The sequence below is a fragment of the Clytia hemisphaerica genome, unplaced genomic scaffold (genome assembly GCF_902728285.1).
Source record: "Clytia hemisphaerica strain Z4C2 unplaced genomic scaffold, Clytia hemisphaerica genome assembly, whole genome shotgun sequence".
Lineage (NCBI taxonomy): Eukaryota > Metazoa > Cnidaria > Hydrozoa > Leptothecata > Clytiidae > Clytia > Clytia hemisphaerica.
In genome coordinates this window covers 539,680-561,355 of record NW_027104390.1, presented here as the reverse complement: position 1 = coordinate 561,355, position 21,676 = coordinate 539,680, and the positions used below count along the sequence as shown (strand labels likewise).

The following is a 21,676-nucleotide window of genomic DNA, read 5'->3' as shown; positions in this document are numbered from 1 at the left end:
CATTTGTAGCCCATTAAAAAAGCGCTAATTTTTGTCTGGATTGTTTATTGCTGGCCTGTTGACTTTTTGTTTTGTGAATCTCACTATATCAAAATAAAATGAAAATCGAGCTCTACTAAAAAAAGTTAAATGATCAGGCACTATATTACGTATTAATCTCGATAATCCATATAGTGGCAATGTTAAGTCAATGTTGATATAGAACTTTTTGATATAATATTATGAATGATAATCCCTCCAACTCGCCCCATCTTTGTTTTTATATTTCGTGGTGTAACTCAGATACATGTTACATTTGCGCGTGTCTGATTTAAAATAAATGTTTAAAAGTGTATCTGTTAAACCCGGAAGGAACCTTTAAACATAATGGAAGGATGTCATGCATATTTTAAAGCTTAAATTTGATGCATAAAATTTTCAACAGGCAATGAAATAAACTTCAGCTTGTTATTAATATCAAAGAGATTTAGGATTTAGGATTTATGACTGTAGTCCCTTCACCCTTTCCATTTTGTTTAAGTCAACGCGACAAATTTTAAGGCATTGCAGTTCATTTCAGTTGAATTTCTTTCCTTAGAGGTTATACACGTTTTTTTATAAGAACAAACTATATAAAAACATAAGGCTTCGACGGCCAAGATGTTAAGAACAAGTTAAGAACATTTTAAGGCTTTATGGACTCAAAAACACCCGATTTCTTAGGAAAATGGACAAAAATGGTCAAAGAATGGTGAAAATAAGAACATGTTAAAAACATTTTTAGGCTTAAAACTCAAAAAAGTTAAGAACATCCCAAGGCTTCACAAATTTTGGGTGTTCTTATAGAAAAACGCGTCTGCTTAAACCCATTATGTACAATTTCAATCAAGTCAGCTATTATAATTAGAGCAATACCAAGCTTTAAAAGTGCAAATCCTAGAAATAATCTTACTGGTTACTGTAGTGACTTTATTTACGATTGACTCTCTAATGAGGCAAAGAATTTCTTTCGAATAAGAGAAAGATTCGAATTACAGAGAGTGTTTTTTATACGACTTTCTAGCTGAGCGGACCAATGTTTAGTTCAAATTACAGAGAGATTCGAATGATAAAGGTTCGAATTAGAGAGAGAACTGACTGTATTCCATTTTTTGATAAATGAAGAATTCACTCCCTCCATTAATAATCGAGCAATTTTCCTTCCTGACATTGTGATTCGGTAAGTAAAAATAAAGAATGACAAATTCAGATAATCGAGACAAAAAATGTCATGGAGTTGACATGATAAGTCAAATAGACAGCACTCATACAACAGAAAAGATATATCACTTACAATATAAACAGACCCTTAAGCATCAAAACAAAAGAATGAGTATATAAATGGGATAGGGAGAGGGTGATATAGAGATTTAGTCTTCAACTCTTTACTGAGTTGCTCAGACGTAAGAAAGAAATTTTTTTTATTCGAATACAACAAGATGATTTGGAATAATTTTTTGTTGGTATTTCTCTTCGTTTACAGTGTGTGTCTGGCGAATGGACAGTTGAAATGTGACGGCGATAGATGTAAGAATTCTTATTTCATCAATTCTGAATCCGCGAATTGAAAATCTCGTCGGAATATTTCTATTTTGTTTCTGTAAAAAATTTTATTTTGTCAGCGCTATTTAACCTTTTTAGCTGTTTACCGGTCGCGACAAGGAGGGTTATAACTAGCCGTACCAGACATTTACGGCTTTTATTACGCAAAAGCGTCTATTCTGTATGGACGATTTATGGAGCGTTCTTCCCCGAGGCCATCGGAGTGGCGAAGTTTGACGTAACTTCTATCTTCTTGCATCTTTTGATTCCAATGCAGTATTCTCTCTTTTGTGAAAATTTCATAAACAATGAAACTCCAAGGAGCCAAATAAATAAGGTAGTGAAATTTTCGTAGAAAGACTTTGACCATTTATGTTGAACTTTTTCCGAGCCTCACCCTATCTCATAACAAGTCTGATTTTAAGGAAGAGAAGATTTCTCAACCGCCAAGTATCAAAATAGTTTTTAGTGATTATCTGCCCTTTAAAGCGATTTCAAGTGAGAGTCCAATTTCAGTATTAGCAAATTGTTACAATATTATCATCATAAATCAAAACACGCGTCGATGATAGATTTAAACGATCTGATATTTGCCCCATTCTATAAGCCTCTATTTACATCTCTTGGAAAATAAAGACTGTTAATCATGTATAAGTCAAAATTTCCCTCACAGAAAGACCTAAAAAGAGCCATTGGCGTTATCTATAGATTTTTCTAGCGTCTAAGGGTCTATTTATTTTCTTTTCTACAGGCGACTTAACAGTATCCGGTGATATTTTGGTACCGGGTAGCCTTCAAAGCATCCCTTCCGGATCATGCTTACGTATGGACATTCAAGAAGAGATTCTCTGCGAAGGCTGTGAAATCCCTAAACTAGCCTCTTTCCGCATCAAAGATCCAGTTATTGTGGAGGGTAAAATCTCCTACAAAATGCGACTTTCTAACCCCCAAACGGAGGTTAAATACATCATCGGAGCTGTTTTGAATTTGGGTTGGTGCAAAACTGAAGGCGCTGATGAATGGATCCGCGGGGGAGATTATCATACAGAGATTCAAGTGGATTTTACCACTCCTCCAGAGGGTGCAGAATTCAAAATTGGAGTTCCCATTCAAGAGTACAAATCTTCATCCTCGGGTAAGGCTTTCACTGTCATCCTTCATATCACATTGGTTCCCGATTAAGCTTCCGGAATTGACTGGATAGCTCTGTTGGTAGGACAATTGTAGACCCGATATCAATAAAAACTTCAAAATGCATTGCCGTACTGAAACACGTTCTCCGTGAGGTACACTCTGGTACAAAGTAACTAGTAATGCGTAAGTCCTGAGTTCGAATCTCACTTCAGTCATTAGTTTAGTAGTTCGCTATCAAATTTAGGTCAATGCACAGTAAAAATACGTGTATATAAATACGGGATTGGCCATGATGATATCGTTGAGTTATCAAATATTTATAAAATTATTGTGATGTCAAATGGATATACGCAACAAAAGGATATTTTACTCTATTTTTAATCTTACTAAACTTATTTTTATTCTAACATCCTGAATTAGCCTGTTTTGCATTGCAATCGTGATAATTGGGCTTGAGTTACGAAATCAAACATTTTCCTTCCTTTCCTTTGATTTTGCTGCTAAAATAATTTCAACGGTAGAAAATTTTTTTCTTGAAATAACACAGGGTGGGAGTCTGAATTTGCAGAAAAAACGGTAGATGCTACTAAAAGAAACATTTCACAGTCCATGCTTAGCAAATAATCTTTCCAAGCATCTTCGATCAGCAGGGAATATTTGTATTCTAAATCTGTTGCGGGTTTTATAATCTACTCCTGGTGTTTAGATAAGCTCAACTTGTTGACCCTTATGCAACTTCTGAGGTTTATCTTGTGAGGGTTTGAACGGATTATTGTTTTCACACGCGCTTTTTCTTAGCTCTGCTATGTATTTTACAACAACCCCGTCTCACAGACCGACAAGGGAAGCTCAAAAATAAAGTGATCGTAAATTTTATCTAACACTTTAAAGTAAAATTTGACCATTCTTACACAGGTTTTGGGACTTTGAACAATGTAATTTGTAATCCTAAACATGACAAGGGATATTTCAATTCCCATCTGGTCCAACTTATGGGAAATTCTCTATGGGTCACCAAAACAGTGTTATTCTATAAAAATTGGATGTAGTTTTCCCGGTAACAGTTTATGAAATATATGTCGAGCTCAAATATTGATACGAAATAATTCGGAATCAAAAATGGCTTCTATTCAAAAATAGTAAAACGAATGAAAATTTTAAACTGCCATGTGGTACCATGTCGAAGCTTTTACTTTTCAAGTTACAGCAGGTAAACTAAATCACTTCGGACTTCCTTTTTTTTCGAGACCCCAGATATCTCAGTTCTCTTTCCGCATAAACTCCACAACTTCACTGTTATTTGTACATCTCAAACATTTCGGAAATTCTACTTCCTGAAAATCACAAAACTCACTTCTCAAGTTGTCATGGCTTTGTGGCTTTCTTTCAGCAATTACTTCATTGTTGAGAGGCTTTATTGTCTTTTTATTGTCTAAGTTGTAGTTATTTTAACCGACACAGATCATGATTAAAGTGGGCAACAAGCGATTTTCGCTAGCTTTTTACCATCTATCCTTATAGTCAGCTAACGAAAAGTATATCCCGTACAATTTTTCGTTTTTCTAAAAACAGCGAGATAATTGTCAATGACTAGCCCCAGATCTTCGATTATAGCTTTTATAGGGCTATTCCATAGGATTCTCTCATTTTCTCTGAACAGAGATGTTTAGTCTGTTTTCAAACTTATACAGTACAGTAGTGATTTGTACTGTTTGTTGCTACAGACAGAGTATGTCACTGTGTATTTTCATTATATATCTCGATTGCTTATGCTATGAAATTTTACACTTCTCTGATTATCAATGGAATTTTTTTATTTTCAAAATAAACAAATCTACTGTCTTGGTTTATTACTGAGTCAATCTGATTGTTAGTCATCGGCACTACTGACGATGAACTTCATGTGTAATAATTTTATGATGTCGAGAAATTCCAATGTGTGACAGGGTCAATCTGTCAGCCTTGAATCAGCAAATTTTTGATTGAAAGACTCGATAATCTCCACTGTACTGTAATAATACACCTTTTCGATCGTAGTCGCGCGGTCAGACGCGTGCCACTTTTGTCCCACTAAACTCGATCCAATCCTTTTTTGACACATTTTTCTATTGTCTATAGGTGCGAAAAAAGGACTAGGACAGTTTTAGTGGAATAAAGCGGACAAAAAAATTCCCGCGCGGCAATTGACGGCTACGGTCGAAAAGGTGTATAATAATAATTCTCCTGTAAAATCAAAATAAACTTTCCCATTCCATGACCACTTCACGTTACCATGTCGTTTGTTTTGGTAGGGATACCCTCCTTGAAATCATTTCCTTCTTCAAAAAATACCTCTGTCTTTAGTGTCACAAAATTCTACTCGGCTCTATAAGATTAAGGCCCTATCTACATTAAATTTCCTAAGGTATTCTTTTTGTAAAAGAATCTTTAAGTCGAGCTGGTACCGAAATCTTATAATCATGATACAATTTCGTTCAAAAGGAAGTCGAGTCTGCAGATGACCTTAAGGATTGATATTTACATGTTACTTCTGATCATTGGTAAATAAAAATGTCACTTGTTAATCTTTTGCAAAGTCATCACGCATCTGTTATTTTGAAGTTTTTCACTTATTCATCTTTTATGAGAATTCTGTTTGAGCAGGGGGCACAAATTCATATACCTTTGCTTCTTTCACTGAAAGATTAGTTTAGATTACCTCTATAGCAGTCAGTATTACCGGGCACGTTAGTCGTTTTAAAGCCCTACACCGATACAACTTAATTCTATTCCCTCCGGAAATAACCTTTAAGCTTGAGGTTTCAGTTTTATTGTAAACTAAAACCGAAAAGCGGGCGTTATTTTTAGCTCGATGATTTTTAGGCTGCTCGTACCCATTAAAGGATTTGTGCTCCTTATAGTAATGTGCTCCTTGTACTACCTACAGTTTTGTAGAGCTCTAGGATTCTAACTAGAGAAATTTAAGACTTAATTCTAGATTTTTATCGTATCTTTAATTATCTATTGGCTTGCTTTTTTATCAAGCCAGACAAACAAACTGATTACTAGAATTTCTGAAAATCTCATTTTCAGGTTCTGCAGGAGATTCCTGTGAGAAAGCATGTCCATTTTCGTACGAACCTCTTTGTGGTAGTGATGGTCAGACATACGATAACGAATGTCTTTTACAAATCGCTCAATGTAAAGATGCTTCAATCAACAAGAAATCTGATGGCATGTGTAGACGTAAGTTGACCTTTCGTCTCTTCAGTTTTTCTTCGACTTTGTCATTCAATAAGGGATCATTATGAATTTAATCAGTCGACAATGCGCATGTCTTATCATTTTAAAGCTATTTGAGCCTTCCTGGCTGATATTAAATGGTAGAAGAAACCTCTTTTGAATTTTAAACCAAGCACACCCGAAAAAAACTCGAAATGATCTGGTCAAAATTAACATGAGATTTCCTTTCTAAGTACCATATTGCCCATATTTTCATTTACCCCTTCTTCTGGTAAAAAAGACGCCACAATTCTTTCATAGAGGGATCATCTAGCCAGGGTTGACTAATTGTTAAATTTTCCAAAGTGCTTACTGTAATAACACATGTTCATTCTGCATTCTGCAGCGCCTACTAAATGTGAAATCAAAGCCAGCGAGAAACAAATCCCTGGTAAATATATCCCACAATGCAAAGTTGATGGTTCATACTCTACAAAACAATGCCATTTCTCCACCGGTTATTGTTGGTGTGTCGACCCACACACTGGCAATGAACTATACGGTTCACGTAAAAATGCACGTGGACGAAACTTCGAATGTGGAACACCATGCTTGAAAGCTTGCGCGCGTATTTTCAAACCCGTTTGTGGAAGCGATAAGAAGACTTACGGAAACAAGTGCGAACTTGAAAATGCTCAATGTGAGAATAATGCATTGCAAATGGTGTCCGATGGAAAGTGCCAGCAAAGTCAAATTCAACCCATGAAACCAGGTACTGTACAGTTTTACCGAATTATTTTGATAGTGTGTGTGTTTTTAGTAAGACTCTCAGATAGACAAAAGATTTCTATAAGGTACAGTATAACATCTGAACACATCGAATGAAAAAAAATCTGAATAAACTAAAGAAATAATCGACTGACTTCGAACAATTCTAATTCAAGTTTCTAACACAAAAATTCAAATTACTTTAGAGATGTAAAGAAAATCATGATTAAATGATTGAATTTCTTTTCAACTGATTTTCTTTTTTCACACTTACAGTGCAAGACGATGACTGTCCAGGCATTTGCACAAGAGAGTATGAACCTCACTGTGGAAGTGACGGGAAAACTTACTCCAACTTGTGTGTTTTGAAATCTGCTATCAAATGTAACTACGGTGATTTACAATTGGCTTACAAAGGAAAATGCAAGGGTTAGTTTATGTTTGTTTAATCTTATTTATTTGGACCTACTTTCAAGAATATACAAGACAAAATAAGTCCAAGCTGATGACCAATTTGTGGATACTTGTGACGCCAGAATTTCAACGCAGAAAATCCGCAACCTGCATTCAAGATAGACAGAAATATAGAAACAGGCTGTTTCGTTTACAGATCTGTAAAGCCCGAATGGCTAGATCCGCGGCCTTTATCGAAAAATGAAGCAAATTTTGGTAGGATTTCCTAGCAAAGAAATCACGTGACAACAAGCAACTTCACTGGTTTGAGAGCTGCGAAATAGCGTTTGCCGCCTACTTTTTTTGATCTCACGTTCCGAAAACAATTAAAATGCTAGATCCTATCCTTCGGCACGAAATTTAAAAAGCCAAATTTTTGCTTCATTTTTTTTTGCTGGAGAAAGCTTAAAGCTGCCTATCTAGCCCTTCGGGCTTTACAGATATCTGTGGCTTTGTTGTCTTTCTGTAAAAGAAATTCTGTCTTCCTTGTTTTTAGCATATAGCCTAGTCTTTCAAAATTTTGAAAAATTCCAACTTATTCATTTATAGAATGTGGTGTTGGCCAACCACGTGCTTTCTGTACGTTCAAACCATGCGCGAAGAAAGCGTGTTTGAGCAACAAGAAAGCTGTTTGTATGCAAGACCCATGTGGAGGATGTACTAACAAATGGTACCTTGATGGTGAAGAGTACGAGTGTAGTAAGTGTAATTTGGTTGGATTAACATTCATCTAACGTCTTATGGATGTTCTGAACGTTCAATGGACGCAACAGAAGTAACCTTATCACCAGTCTCCATTCCAAGCCTTATTTTATGTTTCTTCAAACATGCATATCCATTTAGTTCGGATGGATTTGGTTTTGGACTAAAAATAAGACTCTACGAATCTAAAGCATAAATCACTCACTGGTTTCACCTCTCTTGCGAAGCAATGTTGCTCACTAAGTTACATTCTGAAAGTTGATTTTTTTTCACCTCTTAGAGCAAGAAGCTTGCAACCAAGCCTGCTTTTATTTGTGGGATCCCCGTTGTGGAAGTAACGGAAAGACATATGCAAACCAATGTAATTTAGAAGTTGCACAGTGTCAAGATAATTCTATCACCTGGGTTGCAAATGGTCCTTGCCCAAGTAAGAAGATTTTTTTGCATTTTTGTTTTTCAAGCAAGGAAAATTTATCGCAAATTATATTTCTGCGACCTAATTTCGATCGAAAGATCTTCCAATACCCTAACGAGTGAACTTAATAACAGGAGAGTTATTATAAAAATATTTCGTATGTTTTTATTTCAGAGGTCACTGCATGTCAAAAGCAAAGCAGTAATGCACGTGGTTTACTCGGAGAATATGTCCCACAGTGCAGTTCAAGTGGAAAGTTCGAGAAATTACAATGTCATCCATCTACCGCACATTGTTGGTGTGTTGAAGAAGATTCCGGACGGGAAATCAGTGGAACAAGACAACCAGCTGGTAAAAAAGTCGACTGTTTGTCGTGTGTGAAACCATGCAGACGTGAATACAAACCAGTTTGTGGAAGTGATGGACGCACTTACCCAAATGAATGCGAATTTGAAAATGCAAAATGTAAAGATCGAAGTTTGACCATCAAGAATTATTTCACTTGTCAAGATGACATCGAGAAGTCGGTCGTCCCTTCCCCAGTTTTCACTGTCTCAGGAAATTTGATGTTCCCGCCTACCCTTCAATCAATCCTTGTTGGAAGTTGTCTGACCGTCAAAGCAACTAAACCCCTTTACTGCGATGTCCGCGAAGGTGAAGATGCTGACTGTCCAGAAAACCTTCTAGATAGAAAACAATATAAGAATGTCAAGTTATCAGAAGATGGTACCTTTAAATATGAATTGAGGTTCGGTGGAGATATGCATTCTGTATTGTTGGATGCTACCTTGAATTTGGGTTGGTGTACTGACTTGAATGATAAGAATGGTGATTGGCTGAAAGGGGGTGACTATTACACAGATGTTGAAGTACCGGTCATTCTTGTTGGCAATACCCTACAATATCAAAAAGATTTCCAATTAAACGAATACAAACAATACGCTTCACCTGGTGATGTCAAAGGTTGGTTTTTAGTAATCATTCGCCTTTCGTTTGTTCACTCTTTTGTTCTCTTTCGTAAGTTTCCCCCTCCCAAAACTTTCTTTCCTCATCCTTTCGTTCCATGGTAACTTTGTAAAATAATTTCCTCTTAATTGCGATCATTCCCTAACTTTAGATTTTAAACTGGTTTGTTTTCAAATGCGCACGCACATCCAAACTAAGAAAAATTTTACTTTTCCTTTTCTATCCGGGTAGGGTGAAATCAAAACAGGGCAGGATCGTCAAATTCTATCGGTACATCAGCGTAAAGATTGGTAAAATCTTAAAAATGTTGTGAGATTTCAATTCCCGAATCCAAAATCTTCTCTCCCTTCGATTTTATAGTTCCAACATGTGCAGACAAACTTTCCTCCTTGGAAGCGAGCAACAGTAAACCACTTCTCGGTCAATACAAACCACAATGTGATATCCAAGGTGATTACGTCAACAAACAATGTCATCCGTCCACAGGCTATTGTTGGTGCGTCGATACAAAGACTGGACAACAAATTGATGGAACTAAGGCTAGAGGATTGGAAGAATGCGGTAAGAGAAAAGCATTTTGCATTATCGTGTCTCGTAACATTCAAGATCAATGTCATTATAAACAGTTTAGAGAGAAATGTTCTGTTGAAACACGCTTGTGACTTCTTCCGAAATCTTTAAAGAAAGCACTTCTCCGCAAAAATAGTAAACCACGAGAATTTTAAGCTTGAAGTTTTTACTTACTAATATCTTTTAAACTTTTATAGGCTGTACATTGAAAGGAAAATATTACAAACCAGGACAACAAGCTTGGGATGATTGCAACAGTTGGTATGTTTTCCCTAGAAAGTCAATGAAATTTCGCATGATTCATATAAAAAGGAGATTATCTTTAGGAAGAGAGACAAATGCTTGACTTTATTCCTAATCTTGTGGGTATTGTGATTCTTTATCTTCTTACTTCTAGCACTTGTGGATCAAACGGCCTATTTGGTTGCACCTTGATGGCTTGCCCGCCTGGTAAGTGTTTCCGACCATTATAGAATATCCAGACAACGGCCATTATGAACGTCGAAACAACGATCGGGCCAGCAGCTGGGTGTTAAAGCATTACTTATTCATGGATTGTTTGACGAATGGGCGAAGTATACCAATTTTGGTTATTTTCGGAAACCCCTTAGCACTCTCAAGACAATCATTAAAAGATGGCTAAAGTATAATCTCCATAACTTGAATGTCTTTTCGGAAAAGTGTTCAGGTCGCTTCAGACAGTAAACCCTTAAACAAGTCACTATAAGTCGATAATTCCATAACTCGAAAACATTTCAATTCCCCGTGCGTCTTACAGTTAAGAAGACTCATTCAACGAAAACTGGATTCTAATTTTCTCTTTTATTTTTGTTTTGTAGGAGTTTGTTATCACGAAGGAAAAGAATATCAAAATGGAGAAAGTTTTAAAATTGATGGATGTAATGACTGGTAAGTGAGCGACGCTAAAGTATTGGTTGAAAATCTATTTCACTGATCTATTTTGTAAAGGAATATGATATATCTGTTTGCCTAATCTTTTCCACAACCGTTATAATCTTCCACGTTTTTTCTAAATTATTCTTATTCTTCTAATTTAGCACCTGTTCTGTTACTGACAAAAATCAAAACGGAAACTTTGCTTGCACGATCAAATTGTGTCCTCCTAAGCCTGAAGGTAATTATCCCCATCAATTGTTAGATTACAACGACCTCTAAACATCCATTAATCAACCTCAGGGATTCAAAATTTATGACGGAGAATGTTTTTTGGCCATACTCCTTATAAGGTATTGTAGACATTCCAGCATAAATTTTTAACCCCCCCCCCCCCTTCGGATCCGCCACTTACCTTAGTAAAATAGTCAGGCTGACTAGATACAAGTTCGAATTACAATATAAAGTCAAAAATTCTGAAACTTTCATCATATGTCACTATTCCCGAGATGAGCAAATAGACTACTGTTGTTTTCATGTTCATTATTTAGGTTGTGAGTTGAATGGAAAGTTTTACCCGCCAGGTCAAAGGGTATGGGATGAGTGCAATAGCTGGTATGTTCTTCCAGAATATCCTTTCATTTATATTGTTCTTTTATGACAAAGTAATTATCTCGTGAAAGATTTTTTTTGGCATATGGAAATCTCTGACGCCGACAAAGCAGAAGTAACAAAAAAGTAACTCAAAAGTTTGTACTCGATAGATGCGCCGAAGGGCGAGAAAGTCTTTTTTTCAAATGCTTGTAAGCAAACGGCAGGAGATGCGTGAAATAATAACCTTTAAGAGCTAGAATTTTAAACTGGATCTTATATCCAGCTGCTTCATTTACCAAGGATAAATAAAGTATTTAGCTGGGGTTTATTTACTTTATTCTATGCGTGAATGTTAAAAATGTTGTTCTAATGATCTGGAACTTTTTATCTTAGTACGTGCGGAACCAACGGAATGATGGCTTGTACTATCATGGCTTGTTTCCCTGGTAAGTGTAGCCACAGACAAGCAATGTGGATTATGTGATTTTCTTGAGCTGCCTTAATACTTGTTGCTGCTTCTATTTTCCCATTAATAGGACAATTTCTTTCTCGCTTCTAGGAGTGTGTTACCACGAAGGCAAAACGTACAATGATGGCGCTTCATTTAAAGATGATTGCAATACTTGGTAAGAACAAAAATGAAATCGAAGAATGGGAGACGGGGGGGGGAGGGTATTCGAACATTGAATTTCTAGAGAGGGTTGAGTTTTTTTTTCTGCACCAGAGATTAGTCTTTACAGTAAAGTCTTAAAACCTAAGATATCCTAATTTCGAGTTTAAACATTCCCGCTACAGACATTAAAAACACCTGAATTTTCCTTATTTCCCCTTATTTTCAAAATTTAAAGAGAAGGACAATTTTGGAAATCAACAATCATTTCCTTATTACATCTCATTTTCTTTTCTTAGCGTATGTACTGTGCCAGATAAGTCCAAGATTGGAATGGCTGGATGTACGAAAATATTTTGTCCACCCCCAAAACCCCAACCACAACCGGCACTAGGTAAGGATAATTGCTTCATGGTATATTTGTTATTTTTATATACCATTTTCATTATAAGCGTAACTCTCTCGCTGTTTTCATATCATGCATTTTTTTTTAAAACATCGTTCCTTTTTTTTGTTAAGGATAGGTATTGGGGTAGCATTCAAAGCGATCTTGGCGTCACCTTTCTTTTTACGTATTATGGTTATTATTTCTCAGGATGCGTGAAACCATGCACTCGTGAATACAAGCCAATTTGTGGAAGTGATGGACGCACTTACCCTAACGAATGTGAATTCGAAAATGCAAAATGTAAAGACCAAAGTTTGACCATCAAGAACTATTTCACTTGTCAAGATGACATTAAAAAAGGTTTGTCCGTTTTGATTTTTTGCTATTTTCTTGAATGTGACTGTCAAAAAATAACCCAGCCTTGAAAACTGGCTAAGAATTGCCGATTTACTTTTATATCTAAAACAAGCTGCTCGGGGTAAAGGATATGCTTTTTTCTTGCACAATTTCAGATAAATCAGAATGCAACCATAATGGAAGAAAATTCAAAATTGGTGACAACATCTTCGATGAATGCAATACATGGTAAGATTGTTAATGTATACCGTCCATTTTCACTTTTGTGTGAAAGCCTTTTCTTTCCTTTGTCAAAAATAATGAAAATTAAATCCTTTAAAAAATACATACAGATGATTGAGTAGTGGACGGGCTACAATATTTTCCTTAATATTTTATATTTCCAATGAAAGAAAAACAACAGAAATTCGTAAGGATTTAAAGCATTTAAATGCTTTGCATTTCTCTATTTTGTATTTTAGCATCTGTCAACCGAACGGAGAGATGTCATGCACTTTAATAGCATGTGAGCCAGGTAATTTTAGTATGATAATAATATCACATTACATAATTAGGCTCAAGGTAGTCTCTTGATCTTTGAACGTCTCTTTTTCTTAAAAAAGACAAACAATTAACAGTTAAACAATTATGTTTAGCCTTGATAAGTCTGATAACAAATGTCAATATTACAAACAACGGATGTTTTTCTCTTTAGCTAATACACTTTCTTCTCCCCCCCCCAGGAGTTTGTTACCACGAAGGGAAATCTTACAAAGATGGCGAATCGTTCAAAATGGACTGCAACACTTGGTAAGAATTCGAAATAAGAAAACTAAACTGTCCCTCCTAATTATAGCCATCTAAATTGATTTAACTTGTATGAGAAAATGAAGTTCTAAGAAGCATTTTACATCTCTTTATTGCAATTGCACTGTTTTTTTGGGTTCAAGCAATATATTTATTTCTCTTATATTCGTTTTCCAGCGTTTGTTCGGCGAAAGACAAGAATGCTGTCGGTACCGCAGGATGTACTCTCGCACTTTGCCCACCAGAACCCGAAGTTCAACCTACACGTGAGTTAAAATCTTTCTTAGAGTAGACTCTCCTGTTATTCGAAGTAAATTCCTTGAGCTTTTTCATGATTTGTTAAGTTACAGAATCGCCATTATGGAAGCAAACGTTGGATTAGCGTAACGGATCGCCTCTAGAGATTCGAACGTTTGCTTTCATAATGACAGAATTAATACAAGACAACGTTTACGAAGAAATAGACATTTTATGGTTAAGGGAGCATTGTATTTGCAGATTTGCATCTACTTGAACAGCGTTTAAGGCCGATAGCTTTTTGAGAAAAAACATTATGCTTTATCACGGACCTCGAATAAATGAGGGATTTCTCTCGCACAATTTCAGATAAATCAAAATGCAACCATAATGGACGAAAATTCAAAGTTGGTGAAAACACTTTCGTTGAATGCAATACATGGTAAGAATGTTAAGTTCTAACCATCATTTATTTGTATGAAATTTGATTTGCAATGAAAAGAACCACTGAAATTCGTCGAAGGAAGAAATTCATTGATGCCCCTTTCTCTATTTTCAGCATGTGTCAACCGAACGGACAGATGTCATGCACTTTAATGGCTTGTGAGCCAGGTAATTTTAGTATGATAATAATATCACATTACATAATTAGGCTCAAAGTAGTCTCTTGATCTTTGAATGTCTCTTTTTCTGTTAAACAATTTTGTTTAGCCTTGATGAGTCTGATAATAAATGTCAATATTACAAACAACGGGTGTTTTTCTCTTTAACTAATACACTTTCTTCTTTCGCTTCCAGGAGTTTGCTACCACGAAGGGAAATCTTACAAAGATGGCGAATCGTTCAAAATGGACTGTAACACATGGTAAGGATTCGAAATAAGAAAACTAAACTGCCCCTGCAAATTAGCCATCTAAATTGATTTAACTTGTATGAGAAAATGAAGTTCTAAGACGCATTTTACATCTCTTTTTTGCAATTGCAGTATCTTTTTGGGTTCAAAAAATATAATCTTTATTTGTCTTACGTTTATTTTTCAGCATTTGTTCGGCGAAAGACAAGAATGCTGTCGGCACCGCAGGATGTACTCTCGCACTATGCCCACCAGAACCAGAAGTTCAACCTACACGTGAGTTAAAATCTTTCTTAGCCCTTTAAGTGCCGATGTCGTATATATACGACATGGGCTATATAGGAGGGCGAAGCCCTCCCGTAATGCCCAGTTTGAGTTAGAAATCGTTATTTTTGGTCGAACTCGTAGGAATTAGATTGTCCTTTATGGTCAAGCAAAAAAAAATTCAAAAGTGAGTCTTTCCAGCGAAATTTTAAGCAAAAAAGTCAAAAAAATGCAAAAAATTGACAAAAATTCACTTTTTTGAGATTCTGACCGTTTTTTGACTATTTTTGGTCAACGAGTGATCCAAGAACCTCCAAATTTGGCCCTGTTTTACTTTATTCTGTCTTCTAGTGAATTGATTTGAAATTTTACCACTGGGCACCTTTTCATCAGTTCAGTCAGGTCCGCGCAGCGGGCCTGACTGCTTTAATTCCCTAACCTACCCCCCTTTAATTCCCTAACCTACCCCCCCCTTGGCCGCCGCCCACCACGCCCTTCCTAAATCGGGCGGCGCCGAAGGCGCCCAAAAGAAAGAAGAGACTCTAAGCTATCCAACGAGCTATATACGAGCTTCTAATTCCTTCTAGATCAGGAGATATAAGCCCTTAAAGTTTGAACTAGCGATTTTTTAAAAAAAACTTAGAAAAAAGGACCCTGGCACTCAAAGGGTTAGAGTAGACTCTCCTGTTATTCGAAGTAAATTCCTTGAGCTTTTTCATGATTTGTTAAGTTATGTAATCGCCATTATGGAATCAAACGTTCGATTAGCGTAACGGATTGCCTCTAGAGATTCGAACGTTTGATTTTATAATGGCAGAATTAAAACAACAAAAAGTTTACGAAGAAATAGAAATGTTGTGGTTTAGAGAGCATTGCACTTGCAGATTTGCATTTACTTGAATAGCGTATAGACTGATAGCTTTTTGAGAAAAGAAAATTGTGCTTTATCACGGATAATTTATTCTTGAATAAATGATGGGAATTTTTCTCAAACAATTTCAGATAAATCAGAATGCAACCATAATGGACGAAAATTCAAAGTTGGTGAAAACATTTTCGATGAATGCAATACATGGTAAGATTGTTAACTTTTAACCATCATTTATTTGTCATTTGATTTGCAATGAAAAGAACAACTGAAATTCGTCGAACGAATGCTTTTATTGATGTTCCTTTCTCTCTTTTCAGCATGTGTCAACCGAACGGACAGATGTCATGCACTTTAATGGCTTGTGAGCCAGGTAATATTCCCCATGAATTCCCTTCTCAATGACATTATCTATCTACATTTAATTTTACATGTGGAATTTCTTCTTTCCCTTCCAGGAGTTTGTAGATACTTTTTTAGTCTGATAATCACACACCAGATTTAAGAAGACAGTAAACCGCTCCTGATCTTTTAATGTGTCTTTGTCTCTTTAAATCTGGTGAAAAATGTCACAGAATTAAAACAATCGGCCCTTTTTCTCTAAGCGACGGAATTTCTTCTTTCCCTTCCAGGAGTTTGTTACAATGAAGGGAAAACTTACAAAGACGGCGAATCGTTCAATATAGATTGCAACACTTGGTAAGTTTTTTAAGTCAATAAAATTACATCACCTTTGTTTCTTTCTTGTAATTTCCAATGGTTTCCACTTGAAGGCTGCAATCGGTTAAATGTTGAATTCTCTTATATTCGTTTTCCAGCATTTGTTCGGCAACAGACAAAAATGCTGTCGGCCTCGCAAGATGTACTCTCAAACTTTGCCCACCAAAACCAGTAGTTCAACCTACACGTGAGTTGAAATCTTTCTGTTGATTATTTTTAAAAGATATGATACTATTACGTAAATAATTACTATTGATAATTACCATGAGATATTTGTGATTTATGATTTATTATTATATATTCCCTATAATACATTTCCTTGAAAAGCTCTACTTACGTATGGAGCACTGTATCGTCATTTGTTTCCTTACTTGTTAATTTTTTATTTTGCAGGTTGTCAACACAAAGGAGGTTCTTACAGAATTGGTGAACGAGTTTATGATGAATGCAATTATTGGTAAGACCTCTTTCCTGGGGACGATGGAGTTTTTACAAGCTCTTATTTGATTTGTTGGTCGTTAACCAGTAATAAAACAATTTTGCTACTTTTTCTAAAGAACACGTCATTTTTATTACTTCAAATGACCAATTATTAAAGTAGCTTATAAAAACTCCATCTCATCTGCCGTCCTGATCATATTAACAACAATCTTTTTCGTTTCAATTACCATTCACATCATCAGTCAGCAACGCGGTTTCTGTGGTCCTAGGATGTAGGAGGACTAAAAATATCACTATGGTTATTTTTTTTCATTTTATTATTAACAAAAAATTAACTTTCGTTCGTATTTTCATCCTTAAAAAATGTAACTCGAAAAAAGTACGTTCTTGTCATTTTAGCCTGAAAACCTATTCTGGTCTTTTAGATGGACTGTAGGGTTTTATGTTGTGGTGAACAAACCCAATATAACCTTTCTTTACTTTTTTCCTATACAGCACTTGTTCCGAAGGTGGCGAAATGATCTGTACTGCAATTGCCTGTCCTCCAGGTACAAAGATATTTTTTATTGATAATTGTTTAATATTTTAATAATAGAATAATAATGTAGGGATGAATCAGACAAAGTTCGACGAATCAAACTGGCGTTTGAGAGGGGTCAAGTTGAACATTTACAAGAATTTTTGTCATTAGATTGGTCGTTAACTATTCAAACAAAAACTTTTATTACATTTTTCTAAAGAACGCGTCATCTCTATTGTTTTGAATAACCAATTATGTGAGCATCTTGTAAAAACTTCAATACAACTGTTTGAGAGAGCCGTTCTATTGAGCGTACAAATATTAAATCCGTGAAAATTAAATGTTTGGGCATTTATTTCCATTTTGTAGGAGTTTGTTACCACGAAGGAAAGAGTTATAATGATGGTGAAAGTTTCAAAGATGATTGTAATACATGGTAAGATCTATTTTTCAATTTGTCGTCAAAATATATTTTTCAAGGTGGGATAAAACGAGAAATACATACATTGGACTCAAGTACAAGAACACTGAGCCTTCCTGTATTTGAAGTTAACTTTGATATTCTCGATTTGTTTCATATTGGGTTCTTGTTGTAGTATTTATTCATAGTTGAATTATCATTTTTTCGTAGCACATGTTCTGTATTCAATGAGAACGAAATTGGAGCAGCCAGGTGTACGTTGAAACTCTGTCCAAAAGACAATGAAGGTAATTTTAATGACTACTGATATATTTTTGTTCCTATGTTATTTATATGTTGGATTGCTTTTTGGACCTACCTTTGGAGGTCCTATAAATTAACCCGTGTTCGTTCGTTCGTTCGTTCGTCCGTTCGTTACTAGCTTTTCTCGGGATTGGCTCATTAGTTTTTCCTAATTTTTGGCACAAAGATGCAAAATGGTAATGCCCAAAATGTGACGGAGCCCGATTTTCGAAAAAAATTCATTTCCGGCCGAAAATGCCGGAAATATGCCGGAAAAACCGGTTTTTTGGCATTTTCTCGAGATTTCATCATTAGTTTTTTCTGATTTTTTGCACAAAGATGTGTATTAGCAATGTCTAAAACATGGCCTAGTCCGATTTTTGAGAAAAATTCTATTCCGGCTGAAAATGCCGGAAATATCCCGGAAATCGCCGTTTTTGCAGATTTTCATCGGACTTTTTCCTTATATTTCGTTGTTTTTTCACGCAAAAACATTATTGATAACAATGCTCACCATCAAGCATGATTCAATTGTCAATAAAACTGGTTTTTGCGACCAGAACTTTCTATTTATTTTTTCCTTACAACCCTTCCCTCTCCCCCTAGACTAGTAAACCACGTCGTTGTATTTTGCTGTATATTAAACTTGCAATAGGATCTATTTTTCTATATGTTCACTGAATCTTTCCAAACCACTCTCTCGCGGCAATTTCTATTTTTTGTAAGAACTCTTTATCATAAGCACTATTCCCGTGTTCCTGTGTCCAAGGAAAGACAGACGCTTGCTAGGCTACTCCCCCCATCAACAATCAATGATGAATTTATTGCGTTATGCATTTTCGCTAAACGCTATATTTTCCAACTGATTTTTTTCATTTTTCTCCTCGCTTTGCTATATAACTTTCATCATCAGGTAGGTCCATTCAGCATCTAGCTTGTTCTGTACTATTTTGCAGATTTTTCTTAAATTCTATTGAATTTTACAGATGACTGTTCTTGGTGTTTTGTATCACTTTTTCTCTATCGCAGACTGTGTGAAACCATGCACTCGTGAATACAAGCCAGTTTGTGGAAGTGATGGACGCACTTACCCTAACGAATGTGAATTCGAAAATGCAAAATGTAAAGATCAAAGTTTGACCATCAAGAACTATTTCACTTGTCAAGATGACATCAAGAAAGACGGTACTAATTTTTATTACTTCCACCAATTTTTTAAGCCAATAAAATCAATAGATCCGATAAGGTTAAAGTTAGGTGAAGAAAAGCTTTTAGACCGGCATTATCCTTCTCATTTTATTTGTATTCCCTTTGAGACTCTTGCACTAAAAAGCTGCCAACAAATTGACTCTCGCTTTCATAGATTGATCTTCTTTTAAATCATGGAAGACAAGACGAATATATCTCATATCTGTGACAGATTCACCATCAAGATGAATTGTCTTTTTTCATTTTTAGAATGTCAGCATAATGGGATCACCTACAAAACTGGCGAAAGTTTCTTCAAAGATTGTAATTCATGGTAAGAAATTGTTCTGTATGTCCTTTAGTTAATGCCAATAACGGACGAAAGATATTTTCTCCAACGACGGGAGACCTTCGTCTGCTGAACTACGATTTTAAAAGGGTTTAATACCGGGTGTCCCGTAAAAAAGTCCCCCTCTTTGAAGGGAATTTTCTTGAACTTTTAAATAATCAATCTTTAATGAGACTCGAGACTCGAGAAAATTCACTTCAAAGAGGGAGACTTTTTTCTGGGACACCCGGTAGCTTGTAGCGGTAATTACCTAATACCTAGAAATCTTTCATTCTGAATACACCAGCTTTCTACTGTCAACGTTATAACCTAAGTAATCAAAATAAAAAAGACTTTTCAAATGATATGCTCTGTGTTGGTTGAATACTTCTGTTTTTGAAAACCGTGATTTGGTTCAGAAGTTTTAATTATTAACCGTTAAAGTAAGTCTTTGGGTGTTAACAGGGAAAATTACATCGGCGTTGTATTCAAAATCCAACTGTGTGAGTTTTGATTTGGCTCCTTGTGATGGTCTGAAACCTGATTTAACCGTTTCGTAATTTTGCAATTTTCAGCATTTGCCAGAAAGGAGGATTCATGGGGTGCACAGAGATCGCATGTGCTAAAGGTAAAACTGTTTATCATTTCACCTTCCGACATTCCGGGACTCTTAAAGTTTTAACCAATAGTTCTGTTTTTGTTAAAGGTTTTATTTTTATATAAGTGGCCTGTTTCATATCAGACACATTTTTCATATCAGGACAGTGTCTGCATATTGTTGAAAATGTTTTTCTATTTCTCCTTCTAACCAATCTTTCTCCACATCCGTGTCAATCCAATATGAAAAAGCTTGTAAATTAAGATTGATGAGTAAGCAAACGATATCACTCCTATTTAAAAACAAAAACTTTAAAATACCAAAATGGCTGATATCATTTCATGTTTCTTTGTGTTTTCAGGAGTTTGTTACAATGAAGGGATATCTTACAAAGATGGCGAATCGTTCAAAATGGACTGCAACACTTGGTAAGAATTCTAAACCGTTCTTTTAAATACACACGTATTTTTATTATGTTTAATATTTAATAATTCCATTGGCAACTTCACATGTCATAGAACTAGATAATTGACCGAAGAGGGGTTAGAGAAGAAAAGGGAGGTAGATTTTTGCATAAAAAGTGTTCTTTCTATAAATTGTTTCGCTTTATCTTCCAGCTTTTGTTCGGCGAGGGACAAGAATGCTGTTGGTACAGCAGGGTGTACTCTCAAACTTTGTCCACCAAAACCAAAGAATGTTTTACCCCCTGATGTCGGTATGTGGCTTTAGTTTTTGAAAGTTTACTTTAAATCATCACTCTCTGGGAGAAGTGAGGTTTTTATTTGAACTGAAATCGATATAAAAACATTTTGCTTGCAATGAAAGACTATTATATACTCTAATTTCTCAGGATGTGTGAAACCATGCACTCGTGAATACAAGCCAGTTTGTGGAAGTGATGGACGCACTTACCCAAACGAATGTGAATTCGAAAATGCAAAATGTAAAGATCAAAGTTTGACCATCAAGAATTATTTTACTTGTCAAGATGACATCAAGGGCGCTCCGCAGTTCACGATTTCCGGTAAAATCCGATTTATGCCAAGAGCTCCGGCGCGTATCCCGATCGGTTCATGTTTCCGAATGGTTGTAAAGGAAAATATCCAATGTGATGAGCCGGTAACCGAAGAAGGCGAAGCTCGTGAAGGTTGTGATATCCCTGAACTTGCTACATCAGTTGTCGGTAACCCGAGGTTAAACCAAGATGGTACCATTGATTACGTCTTGAAATTGGCTCACAACTTCGTCCCCTCTGTCAGTATCGACGCCACTTTGAATATGGGATGGTGTAAAAACAAGGCCTCTTCTGATTGGTTGAAGGGTGGTGACTTTACCATGATGACTGCACACCTGTTGAATTTGAACGATGGGAAATTCAAATATGAAAAAGACATTGAAATTGAACAATACAAAACACCAGGTAAGGAATTCACTTCGCTTTGCTGATTTTCGATATTTTCTTTGCTTTTCTTTAACTAGCTTTCTGCGTACTTCAACTAAGGTTGGACTAAGAAAAGTGTTAGTTTGCTAGTTCCCGACATGAGATTTTGGAAATGGG

The 21,676-nt window shown here is 35.8% G+C and overlaps 1 protein-coding gene across 1 annotated transcript in view; it reads left to right on the top strand.

The window, feature by feature from the left end:
- The window catches only part of LOC136819847 (uncharacterized), a 45,336-nt gene that overhangs the window by 7,419 nt on the left and 16,241 nt on the right, over positions 1-21,676 (top strand). The window contains exons 9-40 of the mRNA XM_067076091.1: positions 1,502-1,545; positions 2,312-2,695; positions 5,767-5,919; positions 6,302-6,667; positions 6,940-7,092; positions 7,666-7,815; positions 8,099-8,245; positions 8,408-9,196; positions 9,560-9,760; positions 9,967-10,030; positions 10,167-10,219; positions 10,609-10,678; positions 10,828-10,904; positions 11,215-11,278; positions 11,651-11,703; positions 11,817-11,883; positions 12,167-12,261; positions 12,463-12,615; positions 15,755-15,827; positions 15,941-15,993; positions 16,253-16,319; positions 16,439-16,527; positions 16,734-16,797; positions 17,277-17,329; positions 17,671-17,737; positions 17,933-18,009; positions 19,034-19,189; positions 19,463-19,526; positions 20,096-20,148; positions 20,480-20,546; positions 20,736-20,833; positions 20,969-21,538. Of these exons, the coding sequence (XP_066932192.1) occupies positions 1,502-1,545; positions 2,312-2,695; positions 5,767-5,919; positions 6,302-6,667; positions 6,940-7,092; positions 7,666-7,815; positions 8,099-8,245; positions 8,408-9,196; positions 9,560-9,760; positions 9,967-10,030; positions 10,167-10,219; positions 10,609-10,678; positions 10,828-10,904; positions 11,215-11,278; positions 11,651-11,703; positions 11,817-11,883; positions 12,167-12,261; positions 12,463-12,615; positions 15,755-15,827; positions 15,941-15,993; positions 16,253-16,319; positions 16,439-16,527; positions 16,734-16,797; positions 17,277-17,329; positions 17,671-17,737; positions 17,933-18,009; positions 19,034-19,189; positions 19,463-19,526; positions 20,096-20,148; positions 20,480-20,546; positions 20,736-20,833; positions 20,969-21,538 (4,634 nt within the window). The remainder of the gene's footprint in view (positions 1-1,501; positions 1,546-2,311; positions 2,696-5,766; positions 5,920-6,301; positions 6,668-6,939; positions 7,093-7,665; positions 7,816-8,098; positions 8,246-8,407; positions 9,197-9,559; positions 9,761-9,966; positions 10,031-10,166; positions 10,220-10,608; positions 10,679-10,827; positions 10,905-11,214; positions 11,279-11,650; positions 11,704-11,816; positions 11,884-12,166; positions 12,262-12,462; positions 12,616-15,754; positions 15,828-15,940; positions 15,994-16,252; positions 16,320-16,438; positions 16,528-16,733; positions 16,798-17,276; positions 17,330-17,670; positions 17,738-17,932; positions 18,010-19,033; positions 19,190-19,462; positions 19,527-20,095; positions 20,149-20,479; positions 20,547-20,735; positions 20,834-20,968; positions 21,539-21,676) is intronic.